This window comes from Schistocerca nitens, chromosome 3 (assembly GCF_023898315.1).
Source record: "Schistocerca nitens isolate TAMUIC-IGC-003100 chromosome 3, iqSchNite1.1, whole genome shotgun sequence".
Taxonomy (NCBI): domain Eukaryota; kingdom Metazoa; phylum Arthropoda; class Insecta; order Orthoptera; family Acrididae; genus Schistocerca; species Schistocerca nitens.
The window spans coordinates 317419020-317439178 of record NC_064616.1 but is presented as its reverse complement, the minus strand read 5'-3'; the positions used below and the strand labels follow the sequence as shown (position 1 = coordinate 317439178).

At 41.7% G+C, this 20159-nt stretch overlaps 1 protein-coding gene across 2 annotated transcripts in view; it reads left to right on the top strand.

Moving 5' to 3' along the window:
• LOC126249584 (DNA damage-regulated autophagy modulator protein 2-like) overlaps positions 1-20159 on the top strand; it is a 235703-nt gene that overhangs the window by 122180 nt on the left and 93364 nt on the right. For both annotated transcript variants that reach the window (XM_049951249.1, XM_049951248.1), the window contains exon 2: positions 3222-3300. In XM_049951249.1, coding sequence (XP_049807206.1) covers positions 3230-3300 — 71 coding nt within the window. In that variant the 5' untranslated portion in view covers positions 3222-3229. The remainder of the gene's footprint in view (positions 1-3221; positions 3301-20159) is intronic.

Below are 20159 nucleotides of genomic sequence, written 5' to 3'. Positions count from 1 at the left end.
TGCAGTGCAGAACACAGTTACTTCTCTCTCTTGTGATCCAGACCTCAAATAGCACAGACGTTAATTTTTTGGGGAGGCAGAGTCTCTGGCTCTGCGCCCCGTTATGTGCCACCATCATAACTTAACATGAACTGCCCTTATGTTGCCCACTTATTTAGTTGTTCGTCCTCCTAGACTGACCTATACCTGGTAACTTCCTCCCTAGCGCGCCCCTTGTGTACCACACACTAAAATATATTCTCTTTCTTTACCTAATTTTCTGTATAGTCGTTTAACGTCCGCCCAGGATGTCACTGACAAGTCCTGACCGCTCGACCTCCTGTACACTGACGTCATAAGCCAGATGCAACAGCCTTCTTCCCTCTTACAGCACATGCACATTTTATAATGTTTATTTACTCAGATATTTATTTGATTGAGCATAGTTTAGTATATAGTATGTAACCATGTTTCCTCTAACATGTCAACCTCCAAAGTAAAAGTTGTTTTTAAAATTACACATGAGATCAACTGCATGCAAAGACTTAAATATGGATGGATAAATAAATAAAAGATAAATTACAAAAATGAAACTTATTACTGCCTAAAACAGACATTTCCTGATGCCTGAAGATTTAATTCATTTTCCTGCAGATCAGATTCTCAGTGGAGTACGAATGTAGGATGTGACCCACCGAGCGTGAAAGGTGTTGGTTTTGTATTCGGGAAGAATGGTATTGAAATTCTCGATGGGCTCCTCGAGATTTACACTGGTCATGGGATACCTCATAATATCGTGTTGGACCTTCTTCAGCCCGGTGTAGTGCAGCAACTCGATGTGACATGAGCTCAATGGCTGCAAATGGTCTCCAAGTAGCCTAACAGAACCATTTCAAGTCAATGATCGGTTCACTTGTACAAAGAGGATCCAGTCCATTCTATGAAAACGGAGCCCACACCATTATGGAGCCACCAACAGCTTGCACAGTGCCTTGTTGACATCTTGGGTCAATGGCTTCGTGCGGTCTGGGCCACACTCGAACCCTACCATCAGCTCTTACCAACCGAAATCGGTACTCATCTGACCAAGCCACGGTTTTCCAGTCATCTAGGCTCTAACAGATATGGTAACGAGCCCAGGAGAGCCGCTGTAGGTGATGTCGTACTGTTAGTGAAGACACTGCTGTTGGTCGTCTGAGGCCATAGCCCATTAAGGCCAAATTTCGCCAAGCTGTCCTAACGTATACGTTCGTCGTAATTCCTACACTGATTCCTGCGGTTATTTCATGCAGTATTACTTGTCTCTTAGCACTGACAACTCTAGGCAAAAGCCGTTCCTCTTGGTCGTGAAGAGAAGGCTGCCAGCCATTGCATTGTCGTGGTGAGAGGAAATGCCTGATATATGGTATTCTCAGTACATTGTTGACACTTTGGATCTCGGAATATTGAATTTACTAACGATTTCCGAAGGGGGATGCCGCATGCAACTAGCTCAAACTACCGTTCCGCATCCAAAGTCTGTTAATTCCCGTCGTACTATCGTAACCACGTAGGAAGCCTTTTCACATGAATCGTCTGAGTATACCTTGTGTACACGATACTACCGCCATCTGTGTACGTACATAACATGACTTTCGTCACCTCAGTGTAGGGCCCCCGTGCTTTCCTGTAACAGATTATGACGACCACTTGGATGGTTCCTTTGCAAGGAAGTGGACGATTTCTTACCAGTTATTGTTCTCTTCTATTTAGTCAAGTTTCCATATATCATTTCATTTTTTTTTTGGTGTAGGACGAGTAAGTTTACAGAACATGTAACCAGGAATAGTTTCAATAACAATGAACATACTAATTTTCAGTCCAGGTCATGCAGTTACACATGATTTTTTTTATACGGGCTACCAGTTGTAAAATGAAAATTCGTCAATGGAATAAAAGAATTTCTCGAGAAGAAACTATAATGGATTAGATTTAAAACTTGTATTAATACCCGTCTGTCATTTTATGTTCTTGGGCAAGTGATGAAAAATTTTTTTGATGAATGTTGAACTCATTTCTGGGCCGTTGACAGCTTTAATAACGGGTAAAGAAGGTTACCACACAGCAGATAAATGACCTTCCAAGTCTTCAGGGTCACATGTCTTGTAGCAATTGGAGTCCTCAGCTGTCAGCCAGACTCTAGAGAGGAGGAGAGGAGGTCAACAGTGCTTAAAATACTATGAATTAAAATTTCTTAACTGGTGACAATAGCGGAGAAGGGTCATGAAAAAATAATGTCGACACCGAGCATTGCATCAGTTGCTGAATCATTTACTGCTGTTAGTACTTGGGAGGAATGAGGGTGTCAGGCTCAGATCCAGATCCCACATTAGAGCTTGAAATTCCCCCTGAAATCTCTGAACTGCTTAAGCTGAACTCTACGATTTTGTCTCTGAGAATATAATCAGCCGATTTCCTTTTCTATCCTAGTTCAACATGAGTTTTTGTTCCGTTTCTAACGAGCTCATACGCGAAGGAACGTTAAGCTCAAACATTGTTCCCTTTCTATTTCAGCAGGTCGCCTTCTGGAGTGGTTCCTCTCACACGATTACTTCTCGATCCCTAATGACGTCGGCGCCGACCAGACGTTAAGCACCGCCTGTCCTCCTCCTACAGAACAGACTTACTTCCTTTCCTCTAACGTTTATCCCGTCTAGTATGAGATTCGCATTTTCAGGAATTCGCAAATTTTATTTAACTTTATGGCCGGATGCCCTTCCCGACACAACAGTCATCAAGGAACCCTGAGGGAGGAGGGACGTGAACACCACCTGTCTGCGAATCGCGTGAACTTAGTTCAATGTGCTATCATATTTGAAATGTATCTTATTCTATGAGGCGGAATTTGGGGACCTACCTGGCAGTTATCTAAACGAGCGCGGAAACTACCTAAAAATTACACTCAGGCTGTCCAGTGTACTTGCTCACGTTAACCTATTGCATCAATTCGATCCGGGTGCAGCTCTCCTCACTGATTCGCAAGAATTTGCGCTGCACGTTAGCTACACTTACAGATTCCATTGCAGTAGATACTGAGACTCTTTTTCATTATCTTCTGTACTACTCTCAGTATCAACAAAGAATAAAATGTCTTTAATTTTACAATGCTTATACAAGCTTATTTTTATATGTTGTGTGAAATATTTTAAAAAAAATCTGTCGATTTCAGAATCCACTTAACTGACATAGGTTTCATCTTTCAGTTCTGGAGATGACGTACCGCCATCTTCAATTTCTTCCTGTGGTTCTGTGCCTGCTACTGCTGGCAACCTTCCTGATAACGTAAGCTCCACTCTATAAAAACATATGATTAATGACAGTATTAAATTTCTAGCTTTAACAGTACTCGTGTGCCTAGTTTACAGAAGGTACCGTAGTCTAAAATTGTGGCTAGGAATTTTTGAAACAGAGAGAAACCTTTCAAACTAACGTCTGTCGAGCTTTCCACGAGACATTCCGGTAATCGGTACATATTACCGACGCTCCCTCTTTGAAAAACCAATTATTAATACTTTATTTTATGCTCCAAACATCATTATCTGCGGTGCCTAATTATTTAATAATCTGTAAATTCATTTACAAATTGTTCATGGTTTTAGACTAACTACTGTTTTACATTAAATTTATGATCTTTCTGTGAGACGTATAGTGTTTCTGGGATATTCTGATGTGACTGTGGTAGGAGATTGCTACTTTAATTTGATATATCAGTGTCCTGTAACCCCTTTCTGAGGCTGTTACGACGAAAAAAAAACATCGCTTACACATCAAACAGAAAGTAAAATTTTTGCTAATTCTCAGGAACTGAGAAGAATCTAACATACTTAAAATTTGTGTAGTAGTTGTTTTTGACTTGTAAAAAGCCAATGCTTAAACAATTATGCAGGTTCTTCATTGTGTATTTGTTTTTATCTGCATGTAGAGGTGTAAAACTGCAAATGCTTTTACATCTTTACAACGACAATATTTCAGAGTTTTTTTTATAAAAAGACAAAAATCCAGGGTATTTCCGACAATATTCATTAAAAGAGGCCGTGGCGTGGTGAGCGGAGGGGCAGAACGATTGCGCGCACACAACATGTTTTATTTCTCATAACAAAATTACAGCTGGCTGCTACAAAAATGGAACATTATTTACTTTTACATATTAAATAATACGACAAGCTCATATTATGTGCAACATATACTACAGTAGTACAAGTAGTACAAGTTTATATGCCAACTAGCTCTGCAGATGACGAAGAAATTGAAGAAATGTACGATGAAATAAAAGAAATTATTCAGATAGTGAAGGGAGACGAAAATTTAATAGTCATGGGTGACTGGAATTCGAGTGTAGGAAAAGGGAGAGAAGGAAACGTAGTAGGTGAATATGGATTGGGGCTAAGAAATGAAAGAGGAAGCCGTCTGGTAGAATTTTGCACAGAGTACAACTTAATCATAGCTAACACTTGGTTTAAGAATCATGATAGAAGGTTGTATACATGGAAGAACCCTGGAGATACTAAAAGGTATCAGATAGATTATATAATGGTAAGACAGAGATTTAGGAACCAGGTTTTTAATTGTAAGACATTTCCAGGGGCAGATGTGGACTCTGACCACAATCTATTGGTTATGACCTGTAGATTAAAACTGAAGAAACTGTAAAAAGGTGGGAATTTAAGGAGATGGGACCTGGATAAACTGAAAGAACCAGAGGTTTTACAGAGTTTCAGGGAGAGCATAAGGGAACAATTGACAGGAATGGGGGAAAGAAATACAGTAGAAGAAGAATGGGTAGCTTTGAGGGATGAAGTAGTGAAGGCAGCAGAAGATCAAGTAGGTAAAAAGACGAGGGCTAGTAGAAATCCTTGGGTAACAGAAGAAATATTGAATTTAATTGATGAAAGGAGAAAATATAAAAATGCAGTAAATGAAGCAGGCAAAAAGGAATACAAACGTCTCAAAAATGAGATCGACAGGAAGTGCAAAATGGCTAAGCAGGGATGGCTAGAGGACAAATGTAAGGATGTAGAGGCTTACCTTACTAGGGGTAAGATAGATACTGCCTACAGGAAAATTAAAGAGACCTTTGGAGATAAGAGAACCACTTGTATGAACATCAAAAGCTCAGATGGAAACCCAGTTCTAAGCAAAGAAGGGAAAGCAGAAAGGTGGAAGGAGTATATAGAGGGTCTATACAAGGGCGATGTACTTGAGGACAATATTATGGAAATGGAAGAGGATGTAGATGAAGATGAAATGGGAGATACGGTACTGCGTGAAGAGTTTGACAGAGCACTGAAAGACCTGAGTCGAAACAAGGCCCCCGGAGTAGACAACATTCCATTGGAACTACTGGCGGCCTTGGGAGAGCCAGTCCTGACAAAACTCTACCATCTGGTGAGCAAGATGTATGAAACAGGCGAAATACCCTCAGACTTCAAGAAGAATATAATAATTCCAATCCCAAAGAAAGCAGGTGTTGACAGATGTGAGAATTACCGAACAATCAGTTTAATAAGCCACAGCTGCAAAATACTAACACGAATTCTTTACAGACGAATGGAAAAACTAGTAGAAGCCGACCTCGGGGAAGATCAGTTTGGATTCCGTAGAAATACTGGAACACGTGAGGCAATACTGACCTTACGACTTATCTTAGAAGAAAGATTAAGGAAAGGCAAACCTACGTTTCTAGCATTTGTAGACTTAGAGAAAGCTTTTGACAATGTTAACTGGAATACTCTCTTTCAAATTCTGAAGGTGGCAGGGGTAAAATACAGGGAGCGAAAGGCTATTTACAATTTGTACAGAAACCAGATGGCAGTTATAAGAGTCGAGGGGCATGAAAGGGAAGCAGTGGTTGGGAAAGGAGTGAGACAGGGTTGTAGCCTCTCCCCGATGTTATTCAATCTGTATATTGAGCAAGCAGTAAAGGAAACAAAAGAAAAATTCGGAATAGGTATTAAAATCCATGGAGAAGAAATAAAAACTTTGAGGTTCGCCGATGACATTGTAATTCTGTCAGAGACAGCAAAGGACTTGGAAGAGCAGTTGAACGGAATGGATGGTGTCTTGAAGGGAGGATATAAGATGAACATCAACAAAAGCAAAACGAGGATAATGGAATGTAGTCGAATTAAGTCGGGTGAAGTTGAGGGTATTAGATTAGGAAATGAGACACTTAAAGTAGTAAAGGAGTTTTGCTATTTGGGGAGCAAAATAACCGATGATGGTCGAAGTAGAGAGGATATAAAATGTAGACTGGCAATGGCAAGGAAAGCGTTTCTGAAGAAGAGAAATTTGTTAACATCGAGTATAGATTTAAGTGTCAGGAAGTCATTTCTGAAAGTATTTGTATGGAGTGTAGCCATGTATGGAAGTGAAACATGGACGGTAAATAGTTTGGACAAGAAGAGAATAGAAGCTCTCGAAATGTGGTGCTACAGAAGAATGCTGAAGATTAGATGGGTAGATCACATAACTAATGAGGAGGTACTGAATAGGATTGGGGAGAAGAGGAGTTTGTGGCACAACTTGACCAGAAGAAGGGATCGGTTGGTAGGACATGTTCTGAGGCATCAAGGGATCACCAATTTAGTATTGGAGGGCAGCGTGGAGGGTAAAAATCGTAGGGGGAGACCAAGAGATGAATACACTAAGCAGATTCAGAAGGATGTAGGTTGCAGTAGGTACTGGGAGATGAAGAAGCTTGCACAGGATAGAGTAGCATGGAGAGCTGCATCAAACCAGTCTCAGGACTGAAGACCACAACAACAACAACAATACCTGTGACTCACTATAACTGTTCCAACTTGCCACCACCAACAATGGTGTTTGATTTCCGATGATGTACGAATTTTATTGTAGTACACTGTGTGTGAATAAAATGTTGCTGACCTTAATTTAATATCTAGATTGCTGAATTTCGTTCTTATTGTTCCTTCCCAGTTCTGGCTTTAAGAGGTTGTCAGCATCTTATTGAAATGTACTCGTGAAATAAATGGAATCTTACATTTTTGAGCTTCTGATGGTTGCTACTTTGGAGAGGAGCGCTACTGTTGCACTGGGACAGCTGAATAGGATGGTCTCAGACCTTGGACTAGCCGTAGGCTGGACAAGACATGCGATAGCAGTGTGTTCGATCGTGCCCAGACCGTGGGTGCCCGATACATGGAACACTCTATAATGTGGTTAGAAACAGCCTGATAATAATGTCAGACAAGGATAGGGGACATCGAATCAAGCAAAATTTTCTAGGTAACCACAATCTGGACAAGCAACATTATGAAGTTGTAGTTATAGAACAACAGCCTCGATGAGTGCACAGATGTTTGTCCAGAAACGAGCGTGTTGGGTGTGATTAATGCGGTTTTGTTTGAATAACTTTTGAGGTGTGCCAGCCGTTAGTTGTGGAGCAAACTGCTCATAGAGACAAAGGGCCCATCGTTCTCCCTATGTAAACAAATGGGCCACTTGGTCTAGTGTCCTTATGTAAAGAAACTGCTCACTTGTGCTCTTGAGTTATATATATATGTAAGCGTAATTTATGACCCCAATGTAAGCGAACCAGGTATATACACTACTGGCCATTAAAATTGCTACACCACGAAGATGACGTGCTACAGACGCGAAATTTAACCGACAGGAAGAAGATGCTGTGGTATGCAAATGATTAGCTTTTCAGAGCATTCACACAAGGTTGGCGCCGGTGGCGACACCTACAACGTGCAGACATGAGGAAAGTTTCCGACCGATTTCTCATACACAAACAGCAGTTGATCGGCGTTGCCTGGTGAAACGTTGTTGGGATGCCTCGTGTAAGGAGGAGAAATGCGTACCATCACGTTTCCGACTTTGATAAAAGTCGGATTGTAGCCTATCGCGATTGCGGTTTATCGTATCGCAACATTGCTGCTCGCGTTGGTTGAGATCCAATGACTGTTAGCAGAATATGGAATCGGTGGGTTCAGGAGGGTAATACGGAACGCCGTGCTGGATCCCAACGGCCTCGTATCACTAGCAGTCGAGATGACAGGCATCTTATCCGCATGGTCGTAACGGATCGTGCAGCCACGTCTCGATCCCTGAGTCAACAGATGGGGACGTTTGCAAGACAACAACCATCTGTACGAACAGTTCGACGACGTTTGCAGCAGCATGGACTATCAGCTCGGAGATTATGGCTGTGGTTACCCTTGACGCTGCAACACAGACAGGAGCGCCTGTGATGGTGCACTCAACGACGAACCTGGGTGCACGAATGGCAAAACGTCATTTTTTCGGATGAATCCACGTTACACGTCTCGGTCACCTGTTGTTTGTGTTGACGGCACTTTGAACAGTGGACGTTACATTTCAAATGTGTTACGACCTGTGGCTGTACCCTTCATTCGATCCCTGTGAAACCCTACATTTCAGCAGGATACTGCAGGACCGCATGTTGCAGGTCCTGTACGGGCCTTTCTGGATACAGAAAATGTTCGACTGCTGCTCTGGCCAGCACATTCTCCAAATCTCTCACCAATTGTAAACGTCTGGTCAATAGTGGCCGAGCAACTGGCTCGTCACAACACTCCAGTCACTACTCTTGATGAACTGTGGTATCGTGTTGAAGCTGCATGGGCAGCTGTACCTGTACACTCCATCCTAACTCCGTTTGCCTCAATGCCCAAGCGTATCAAGGGCGTTATTACGGCCAGAGCTGGTTGTTCTGGGTACTGGGTACTGATTTCTCAGGATCTATGCACCCAAATTGCGTGAATGTGTAATCACATGTCAGTTTTGTCCAATGAATACCCGTTTATCATCTGCATTTCTTCATGGTGTAGCAATTTTAATGGGCAGTAGTGTATGCTATTAAGTTATGTTTACATAAGTCTAGTTTATGACCAGATTATTTTAGCCTAATCTTAATGGCCATAATTTATGACCCAAGATGGCCACGCATGTAAATTTCAAGCTGTATGACACATTGCATTGTCCTGGTAGTAGATGCCATCATGCCAAGGAAAACCAAAATGCATGTAGGCGTGAATATGGTCCCTCAAGGATAGATGCATATTTGTGTTGAATGTCTTCCAGAATTATGAAATCACCCAGGGAATGCCACGTAAACATTCTCCAGACCATAAAACTCACTCGATTGTTGCAGGGTGTTTGCTTTTTAGGCGTTTCACGCCGTATATGTCGATAGCCAAAATGTGATTCATCTAAAAAGGTCACCTGCCCCCTCTCACTAGACGCACAGTTGCGATATTGGCGTGCATATTCCAGCAGTCAGCATGAGTGCATGAACCAAGGACCTGCTACAGAGGCCCGTATGCAGTAACATGCACCTAATGGTCGTTGAGGAGACACTGTTGGTAGACCCTTGGTTTATCTGGCCGGTCAGCTGCTCAACAATTGCATGTCTATTAGCCAGAACTCATCTCTGTAGCCGTCATTCACCCCTGTCATCCATGGCGTATGGTGGGCAACAGTTGCCTCGACGCAGGTTTGGTACAGTGTCATTTTACCATGCACGGTATTCATTAACCACTGCTGCACGCAAACGGTTTACAAACTTGGTCGTTTCGGAAATGATTACACCCTTTGCCCAAAAGCCAGTGATCATGCCCTTTGGGCCATAAGATAAATAGCTCCGTTTTTGCATTACGACAACGTCTACACTGTATTATTACACACCACTCCGACACACTTTATATATCCTCCATGGTTAGTGATGACACCTGCCTTCTGTAATTATTGCAAATTGACATCGAACGTAAGTGGTAGTCACATTAATGTGACAGAACCGTGCAGAACTTTTGTATGGTACAAACTGTAGGCCTACAGACTGATGCAGACTGTTTCATGTATTATCACACTTAGTTTGCCATATAATCGTGCTTTATTTAGTTTCATAATTAAAAAAAAGGATTTTCGCACACATATGTTGATCGAAATATTGTAGCACTTTTGCAGCCTCATTACAGAGATACGGAACTCTACCTGAGGAAAAGAATGTAGACGTCCTGGATGGTTTTAACATAAAAGGATTTTCTTTAAAACGGGGTTACAATGCTGATAAATCACTTACATCCGTACATGCACAGGGATACTTTCAACTGAAACGGCAAAAGATCTTGAAAGCAGCCTGAAAACAAGCATAAAATTGGCATTGTCTTCAAAATATTTAGAAAATTATCTTTGTAAAGTTTTCAAGGCCACAATGAATGAACTCTTCAAACCTCGTTTTCTTTAGTCCCGGAAAGTTTAGGGAAATGGGCTGTGTTTGTTAGAATTTGCCTCTTCTACAATGCGATTTTCTTTTTAAATGCATCCACATCAAATCAGGAACACGTTGTTTCTCATCTTGTAATGGCTTACTGTGACAGTGTGCAGTCAAGTCCAATTAAAATGCAAGGTCTGTGATACATTCCATATTTTCTAATTTTCGTTCCTGCACTTCTTTTTCCTTCGTATATTCAACAATAAAGGGTTTCAAATCGACAAATCGTTACAAGCATGCCCCTTGGCGTAACCAACGTACTATGTAGCAATAAACAGGGCGTTGATTTTAAATGAAGGCACTGAAATATCTCGAAAACTACACTTCCAATCAAGAAAAGTTATAATTGTAGTTTGTTTGTATTGGAGGGGGCATCCCATGATACCACACTCGACCCCCACCCCACATCGTGCATGAGTGGAGGGGGCATCTTTGGAACTTTCAATGGAAAGCCTCATTTTTTATTGCAGTGTGTAGTTTTGGAGATATTTCAATTTCTCTAGTTAAAATGAAAATCCTGTACATAGTCTCCACACTCTTCGTTTAGTTTCACAAAGAACTGTTATAACTGAAAGTGAAATGATGCATTTGACTTCAGAAATTTTCCTATTCGTACCACTAGTTTCTACACGTCCTCCATGCCTGCCAATCTAGCACAAAGTACTCTTTGATGAACAGAACAATGATTCCTGTCTGTCGAACGTTGTAATTTTTTTCTCTATCATTGGCAACTAAGTCTCTAAATTCTTTCTGCATGGCATTGTTACGTTTTCTCTATCATTGGCAACTAAGTCTCTAAATTCTTTCTGCATGGTATTGTAACGTTGTTTCATAGCAAATATGCAGTACCTATTGATTATGCAACTGCATAATAGATATTGAGAATTCTTATGCCTCTCTTCCGTCATTTCCATTCATTTTTAATGGCTTATGACGATAGTTCCCAGCTTGCCTCTTTTTGTCCAAACAGCAACTGGATCTGTGAATGTCCTTCATACCACGAACAAATGGTAAAGGGTGAACAGCACTGAACAACGATTCTGCCGAACTGAAGAAAGCTGTGCTGACTGGAAAACGCCACACCACATTTTTAAATGAAACGTTGTGCTGCATGGGGTTCTTCCGAGAAGGACCGAGCAAGGCAGAGATAGGCCAAGCTTCGGCCCACACGTGGCCTGCACATCCAGCTCACATGCAGTGTGACCCATTGTGGCCGACCTTGCTCTAGTCATTAGCGGACTGTATAGGAAGTAAGTCAGAGTATTGCTGCAGGTACTGTCTTACACAATATAAATGTCATTAACAAATGTTCCATTAAGTCTATAGTTTTCGTGATATGAAGCGTACGCAGCTCTCCTCCTCCTGACTTTGAAATGCAATTGCTTGTCACCAGAATTTCTTTTTCTGTAATTGTTACATCACAATTTGTCAGTTGTGTTCGATTCTCGGCCGGGTTGGGCATTTGCTCTGCCCGCGAACTGGGTGTCTGTATTGTCCTCATCATTCCATAATCATTCATTAAAGTGGCTGGATTGGACTGTGTACAGAGTGGGAATGTGTACGGGCGCTGATGACCGCGCAGTTGAGCGCCCCACAAACCAGACATCATCGTCATCATCATCATCATCATTGGCAGTTGTCCAACAAAGTACTAATACATCATTATTTCTCGAAAGTGGTAAGACTAGACTAGACTAGACTAGACTAGGAAAAGGAGTAAGACAAGGATGCTGTTTATCACCTACTCTTTTCAACTTCTACTTGGAAAATATGATTGACAAATGCTCATTAGATGACAAAGGCGTAGAAATTGGAGGAAGAAGAGTAGGGTGTTTGAGATTTGCTGATGACATGGTCCTCCTAACCACAGGGGAAAAAGACTTACAGGATTTGGTGGACACCATTGCAACTAACGGAAAAAAATATGGAATGAAGATTAACACAAATAAAACAAAAGTATTGGCACTAGGAGGAAATAAGGAAATAAAAATTATGCTGAATGGAGAAACACTAGAACAGGTGCAAACTTTTAAGTATCTTGGAAGCAGGATAGACACCGACTGGAAGTGCACCACAGAAATTAAAACAAGGATAGCAATGGCAAAAGAAGCGTTTTATAAGAAAAGGAGAATCTTCTGCAGCGGTCTGGACAGAGAACTCAGAAAGAGACTCATAAAATGTCTTGTATGGAATGTTCTTCTATATGGCGCTGAAACATGGACTATGAGGCAAAAATACAGAGAAAGGCTGGAGGCTTTTGAGATCTGGACATGGCGGAAGATGGAAAGAATAAGTTGGATGGACAGAGTAAAAAATGAAGAAGTACTGAGAAGAGTGGGAGAGAAAAGACAGTTACTAGATGAAATAAAGAGAAGAAAAAGAAATAGGATTGGGCATATATTAAGAAAGAATGATGGACTGATAAAAACAGTTTTAGAAGGTTATGTAGAAGGGAAAAGGAAGCGAGGAAGGAAGGGATTCCAGATACTGGATGACATATGGACGGTACAACATACAGCAGCCTTCTAGGAAGCAATGGATCGCAGAAAATGGAGAGGCAAAGGACCTGCTAATATAACAGATAACTGATGATGATGAGTGGTAAACTCCATCCACAATTACGAAATTGGCAGGCAGTTATGACTTCTGAATGACAATGAAGAACCGCTATATTTTTATATTGTAAAAGTTCGTTCACACTCAATAGTAGCTCCCATGCCACGACCACCAAAGTCAGGCACCTCTGATAGGGTGACTGGCTATCCGTTGTTTATGATTCAAAATACTAACACTATCGTAGTGATCAGAGATTTATAATCATACTAGTGTATTATGACAAGCGACCCAAACATGTTTTGTAGGAACTTAAATGGGATTCCATGGAGGAAATGCACCAACTTTCCGAAATTATTGTACTGCCTAAACAGAAAATTAGATGTGTAACACATTATGGTATTTGGTGGAGATTACATCTGGCATTTAACTGTCATCCTTGTTCCATTCGCGAGGAAATCATTGTTTAGGTAAACATTTCTATTAGCTTTAAAATATTTTGGTTGATATAGTGTTTTTGAGATAATATATATATATATATACGTACTCGGAACAGACCCCCTTGGGATGTGTTAACAGTGACGGAATAAGATTTCTGCTTTATTCCACAGAACGCTTACTCCTCTCAGTGATACTGGGTGAGCATACAATCACTGCAGGACACTTCCTGTGAATAGTTAAACTATTTAACAATAGAAAGTGCACTCATCTACAGGAGCACATTTTTAAAAGTCTGATATTTGCCAATCATGCAGTACAGCATGAACTAGACTACTGACTCTTCCTACAGTTGGATGGTTCGTTAATTACAGCACATAAATATTAATGGGAAAGAGCAAGCCATTCTTCTTCTTCTCCTGGTTTCCAGTACCTCTGCAAGACCAGTAAGTTACTTACTACAAGTCCTTTGTGATGATGGTGTTTCATCCACTCAGTCATGGTTACGACTGTGTTTAAGTAAGACTGTAGTTCTGTGCCTGCATCTAGCACTCCTGGTTCATACATTTCTACTTTCATCAATGCACAACATGAGTTGTTAAGTTGAGCTATAGTTTCTTCTTATGGGTGAAGAGTTTTGAGTGACATGTCTAGCAGACTGCTCTGCATTCTGTCGAAGAAATTGTAGACATATGGTTACCAGCTTAGTCAGTAGTCTAGACCATGCTTGACTCCATGACCGGCAAATATTAGATTTTTAAAAATGTCTCCATGAAGAAGAGTGCCCTTTCTTTTATTAAATAGTTTAACTATTCACAGGAAGTCTCCCGCAGTAATTATATGATCGCTCAGTATCACTGAGAGTGATTGTGCATTCTGAGGAATAAAGTAGAAATCTGCATTGAAGCACCACATAGCTGAACCCACTCATCCAGGTATAATATTACTTTGGTCACTGTATCTAGGATTTTCGAATACCACCACCAGATAGAACTCATGACCTGACATCATTCCCATGCTGACACATTTACAGGTGCTGTTGTTTAAGGTGTTAAGTTGTTTGCATGTCAGACAGCTGCTGCTATGATGAGCTTGCCATGCCTGTAAGGAAAAAGAAAGAAATAATTATTTGTTAAGTACATAATTTTTCCACCCACATTCTTATTGATTTCAGCGCTAATGCTTACGAGACTAGGTCCACCATTTAATGGTAGCTGTTATACGAGGTGCGACAATGAAGTAATGAGACTGATTTTCTTTGCAAGATGTGTCAACCCTGCAGGCTTGCGTAGGCACAATACATTTGACCTTGGTCTACAAGCTGCTTCTAGTCCAAGCGGCAGATCGGTGCAACTGCTCAGTCGTAAGTTGTGCTGTAATAAGTTAACACGTGTTTGTGTCTCTCGTCACGGAAATGGAACCTTATAATATTGTGCAACGGTATGCCATTTCTTTTTGCTTTAAATTGTGTGAAATCGCGACGACAACTTACGGTAAGCTTCAGAAGGCTTTTGGAGAGGAGGTTATGTCAAGAGCTTAAGTTTTTCGTAGGCATAAAATGTTTAATGAAGGCAGAATGAATGTTGAAGACCGCAGTGGACGACCATGCATACTTGTGTGCTTCTTTGATTCGAAGGGAATTGTTCATAGAGAACGGGTTCCTCCTGGACAAACAGTTAACCAATATTACTACAAAGAAATTTTAGAAAGACTTCGTAAAATAGTTCTTCGTATCCGTGCCAACATTGCTGATTATTGGATTCTGCATCATGATAATGCGCCTTCCCATATTGCTCTGTCAGTACAGCAATTTTTAACCTCAACACAAATTTCAGTACTACCACAGCCACGTTATTCACCAGATATCGCTCCGTGCGACTTTTTTCTATTTCCAAGAGTCAAAACGGTGGTCAAGGAACACCATTTTCAAACAACACAAGATGTCCAATAAGCTGTGACGAGGGTCTTGGATGATGTTACAGAAGATGAGTTCAAGAAATGTTACCATCAATGGAAGAAGTGCTGGAAAAAGTGAGTGCAATCAGAAGGGAACTAGAATGAGATTTTCACTCTGCAGCGGAGTGTGCGCTGATATGAAACTTCCTGGCAGATTAAAACTGTGTGCCGGACCAAGACTCGAACTCGGGACCTGTGCCTTTCGCAGACAAGGTTCGCAGGAGAGTTTCTGTTAAGTTTGGAAGGTAGGAGACGAGGTTCTGGCAGAAGTAAAGCTGTGAGGACGGGGCGTGAGTCGTGCTTGGGTAGCTCAGTTGGTAGAGAATATGCCCGCGAAAGGCAAAGGTCCCGAGTTCGAGTCTCGGTCCGGCACACAGTTTTAATCTGCCAGGAAGTTTCAGAAGGGAACTACTTTGAAGGGAACAATACTAAACTTGACCAAAACGGTAAGCAACATTTTTTTTTACATCAGTCTCGTTACTTTATTGTCGCACCTCGTATTTATAGGGTGAAGCGAAATTTGTGCACTCGCCAGCGATAAAAAAATGTCTCTCACAAAAGTTCGTCTGGCGAGTACATCCGGCAGAAAAAGGACGTTAAAGTGTGGCAATCTGGCTACACTGTAACCACATGTATGGCAACTACCTCTGTCAGCACATATTAGTCGTGCTGGACAGCTAGTGCAGTGGAGAGACTTTTGGGTTAGCATGCAGGAGCTCGAGGGTTCAATCCCGGGTTGGGACGCATTTTTTTAATTGCTAATTTCATTCTGACGTTTGGTACTGTAATATACACCGTTTCTTAGGTCACATGTATCCTAAATTTACAAAATTTTGTAACATTGAACATAACAAATACGTGGTTAGACAAATACAAAACAGACAATTGAAACAAATGACCTGTCCTAGGATAGAATAACTACACAAACAATTTCAATTTCAATAGTGCAGGGCTTAACAACTGGCCGGTTTTGAGCGCGAGTACTCGCGTCTGCTCAGGCACGTGCTCGCGAGCAGGTGCAAGGTCGAGGAGTAGGGAGGGAGGGGAAATGCGTGCGCACGTTTGAATAGGGCCGCAGCATGCCTATTGAATTCGCGCAGACTGTGTAACGTTTAAAGTACTACGATCAGCTCTAAACAGTCACTTCGCTGGTTAAGAATCATGTCAAGTCGCTGTTGTGTAACCCCAACCATGCTTTCGCAGTTCAACCCCCATTGGGAGGAATTATATCTGTTTACAGAAAAAGATGGTGTTGCAAAATGTTTAGTATGTCACAAAACGCTGAATTCTTTTAGGAAATTTAATTTGCAGCGACATTATATGTCGTACCACGCGAAAGACTACGGAAGTGGAAAATGTGATGGACCAGATCGTGCACAGGAAGTTATTAAACTTAAAAGGACGCTATCCGAAGATCTGGACGACGAAGAAAAATCAACTGAGGCAGCTCTCAGAGTGAGTTACAAAATTGCTTTGCTTTTAGCAAAATCCCTGCGCCCCTTCACTGATAGCGATTTAATAAAAGAATGTTTGGTAGTTGCAGCGGAACATTTGTGTCCATCTCAAGTTGAACAGTTTCGGATTGTGCCATTATCTAACATGACCATTATGCGTCACATACAGGACATGGCAGATGACGTCCAGGGCCAGCTTGCAAATATCTGTAAAGATTTTATGGAGTATTCTCCATCTCTGGACGAAAGTGTTGATATCTCTGGAACAGCGCAGCTTGGCATATTTATTACAGGTGTTAATGGAGATCTCCAGGTGAGGGAGGAGCTCCTCAATGTAGTAACCATGAAGAACACTACAACCGGAGGTGATATTTTAAGTAGTGTTGAAGAAAGTGTTGAAAATATAGAATTGTCGTGGAATTCTTTTGTTTCAGTGTCTACAGACGGTGCACCAGTGATGACAGGGAAAAAATCAGGTTTCGTTGCGCTGTTGAAGGAGAAAATGCAAAAACTGACCGTGCCGAATGAAATAAGAGGCGTTCACTGTGTGATCCACCAGGAAAACTTATGTGCAAAGAGTATCACTCTAAAATATGTGATGAGTGTTGTTGTTCGTACAACCAATTATATAAGGAAGCATAGGAAGCATGGGCTACAACACAGGCAATTTAAAAGCTATCTTGAGGATGTAGAAAGCCAGTATGGTAGCCTGCCTTATTACAGCGAGGTCCGCTGGCTTAGTCGTGGCGAATTATTAAATCGATTTTTTTGCCTATTAGATGAGATAAATATGTTCATGGAAATAAATAACATGTATGTTCCTGAATTGAAAGAGCCTTCATGGAAATGTGATCTCGCGCTCTTAGCAGATTTAACTAGCCATCTGAATGCTTCGAGCATTTCACTACAAGGTAAAGATCTGCTAATTACTCATTTCATAGATCGAATATGAGCTTTTAAAATGAAATTGACACTTAAGGTGAGTCAGCTGGAAACAGGAAATCTAGCTCATTTTCCTAAATTATCATCCATGCAAGATGTTCACAAAGACTGTGAACGTTATTCACATAGTTTAGTTGCCCTTAAGGAAGAATTTGATCAACGCTTTCAAGATCTGACAGCACAAGACAGTGATTTTGATCTGTTCTCCTCTCCATATTCAGCGAATATTGAAGAGATTCGTCCTGAGCTGCAATTAGAAATTATTGACCTGCAGTGTGACAGAGAATACAGAGACAAATTTCAGAACAAGAAAAACGTTTTGGAATTCTACAGACACTTCCCTCAAGATAGATTTCCTCGTTTGCACAAACTGGCAGCTACAATAATATCAATGTTCGGTTCCACGTATGTTTGTGAACAACTGTTCTCTGCAATGAAATGTAACTAGACGCGCCTGAGAAACGCATTGTCTGATCGAAATTTAAACTGCGCGCTGCGCCTACAATGCACAAGAACAATTACTCCGAACATAGACGCAATTGTAAAGGGCAAAAAGTACAAGATAACCGAGAATCCCACACTTCAGTGACACCTTTTATTGTGTAACAGTTCACAAATTAATACGAATGTAGAGGCATACACTAAGCTAATAAAATTATGTGGCATGTGTACATTCTCCTTTATTTGTTTCATTTGTCGCAGTAATAATTCGTGAGTGATATCCCTGCAGGTGGCCGCGGATTTACATTGACTGGCGGCAGCTATTGTGGGCCCCACGTGACTCTCCCCACTCTCTGCTCTGGTCCGGTAGTGGGGGTAGCGTGCTCGCGCTGCTCCGTGCTCGCCCCTTGCTGCTCACAGCTTGCTCCGCGAGCACATATGTTGTGAAGCCCTGCAATAGTGCAATAACACAACATCTACTTGTCATTTATGCTACATGTAATATGAGCGCTCGGAAGTCGCACATTAGCCACCACTAACAATAATAATGTCCATATTAATGATCGCAAGACCCTTACAACAGAATACATTGTCCTTAGAACAACAGATGCTCAAAGCGATCTCCATGCACGTCAAAACATTGCACAACCCACCGGATCATACAGCTCTTGACCCTTCGCTGTGAAGCTGCGTCCACAATAACAAGAGCAGCATGAACACACACTACCAATTCTCCCACCTTTGTCGGTGGAGTAGAGTACACGTTCTCCTTCAGGTGTCCCCACAGGAAGAAATCCAGGGGATTTAGTTCAGGTGAACCCGGTGGCCATACAACTGGACTTCCTCATCCAAGCCTTCTCCCTGGAGATGTTTTGTCCAAATATTGTTGCATATTAATTCCAAAGTGTGGAGGTGCACCATCATGTTGGAACCATATCCTCTGCCGAATATGTAGTGGAACATCTTCCAGCGCATCAGGCAGATAGTTTGAGAGGAATTTATGATACCTTCCTGCAGTCAACCAGTCAGGCAACATGTAGGGGCCCAATACCTGTTGCCCAATATTCCGGCCCATGCATTCATACCAAAGCAAACTCGATATGGCGATCTGCAAAATGGTTCAAATGGCTCTGAGTACTATGGGACTTAACGTCTAAGGTCATCAGTCCCCTAGAACTTAGAACTACTTAAACCTAACTAACCTAAGGACGTCACACACATCCATGCCCGAGGCAGGATTCGAACCTGCGACCGTAGCGGTCACGCGGGTGCAGACTAGCGCCTAGAACCGCTCGGCCACCCCGGCCGGCGGCGATCTGCAGGATGCAGGCATTGCGTGAAAGCATAACGATAGGGGTGCAGCCCATGCTGTTGCAGCACGCTAATGACCATGAGTTGCGAGACACGCACTGCCTTGCTACGCTACGTGTACTTCGCTGAGGTTCTTGGTGTATGACATCCAGAACAGCTTCCTCAGTAGCTGGGGGGTGGACGACCTCTGTCACGCGATGGTGGAAGGACAGAACCTGACTCCCGAAAACTCAGCTCCAGACGACGAAACACATTCTTATCTGGATGGCGTCGACGAGGATATGTGGTAGCATGTTCACAAGAAGCAACACCAGCCCAGTTATCAGATGCACCAAGGACCAGCAGCATATCCACATACTAATCGTTTGTGTATGCCATACATCTGCCACACTGGTTTAGAGGTTTACAACGAGAAAATTCGATACGTGTACGTATGTACATTGGAGTCTGTCATGGGCGCGTTACTCCGCTCGCAACTAATACCTGTCTGGTGGACACAGATTACAGTTTAAACACGCTGTCAGTCCTGCGCGCTGTTGCACCTAACGCGCATTACCCCTCTGACAGATATTGTTCTACATGATTCATCCCGACACCATAATTGTGAAATGTTCGGTTTTGAATAACACTGTTTTCCTAACGGTAATAGGCGTGATATTTCCACAGTCCCACTCATACGATAATGATAATAATAATAATAATAATAATAATAATAATAATAATAAGCAGAAACAGATACATACAAGATGATACCACAAATGCCTGAAGTGATAATTTTGCAACATGAA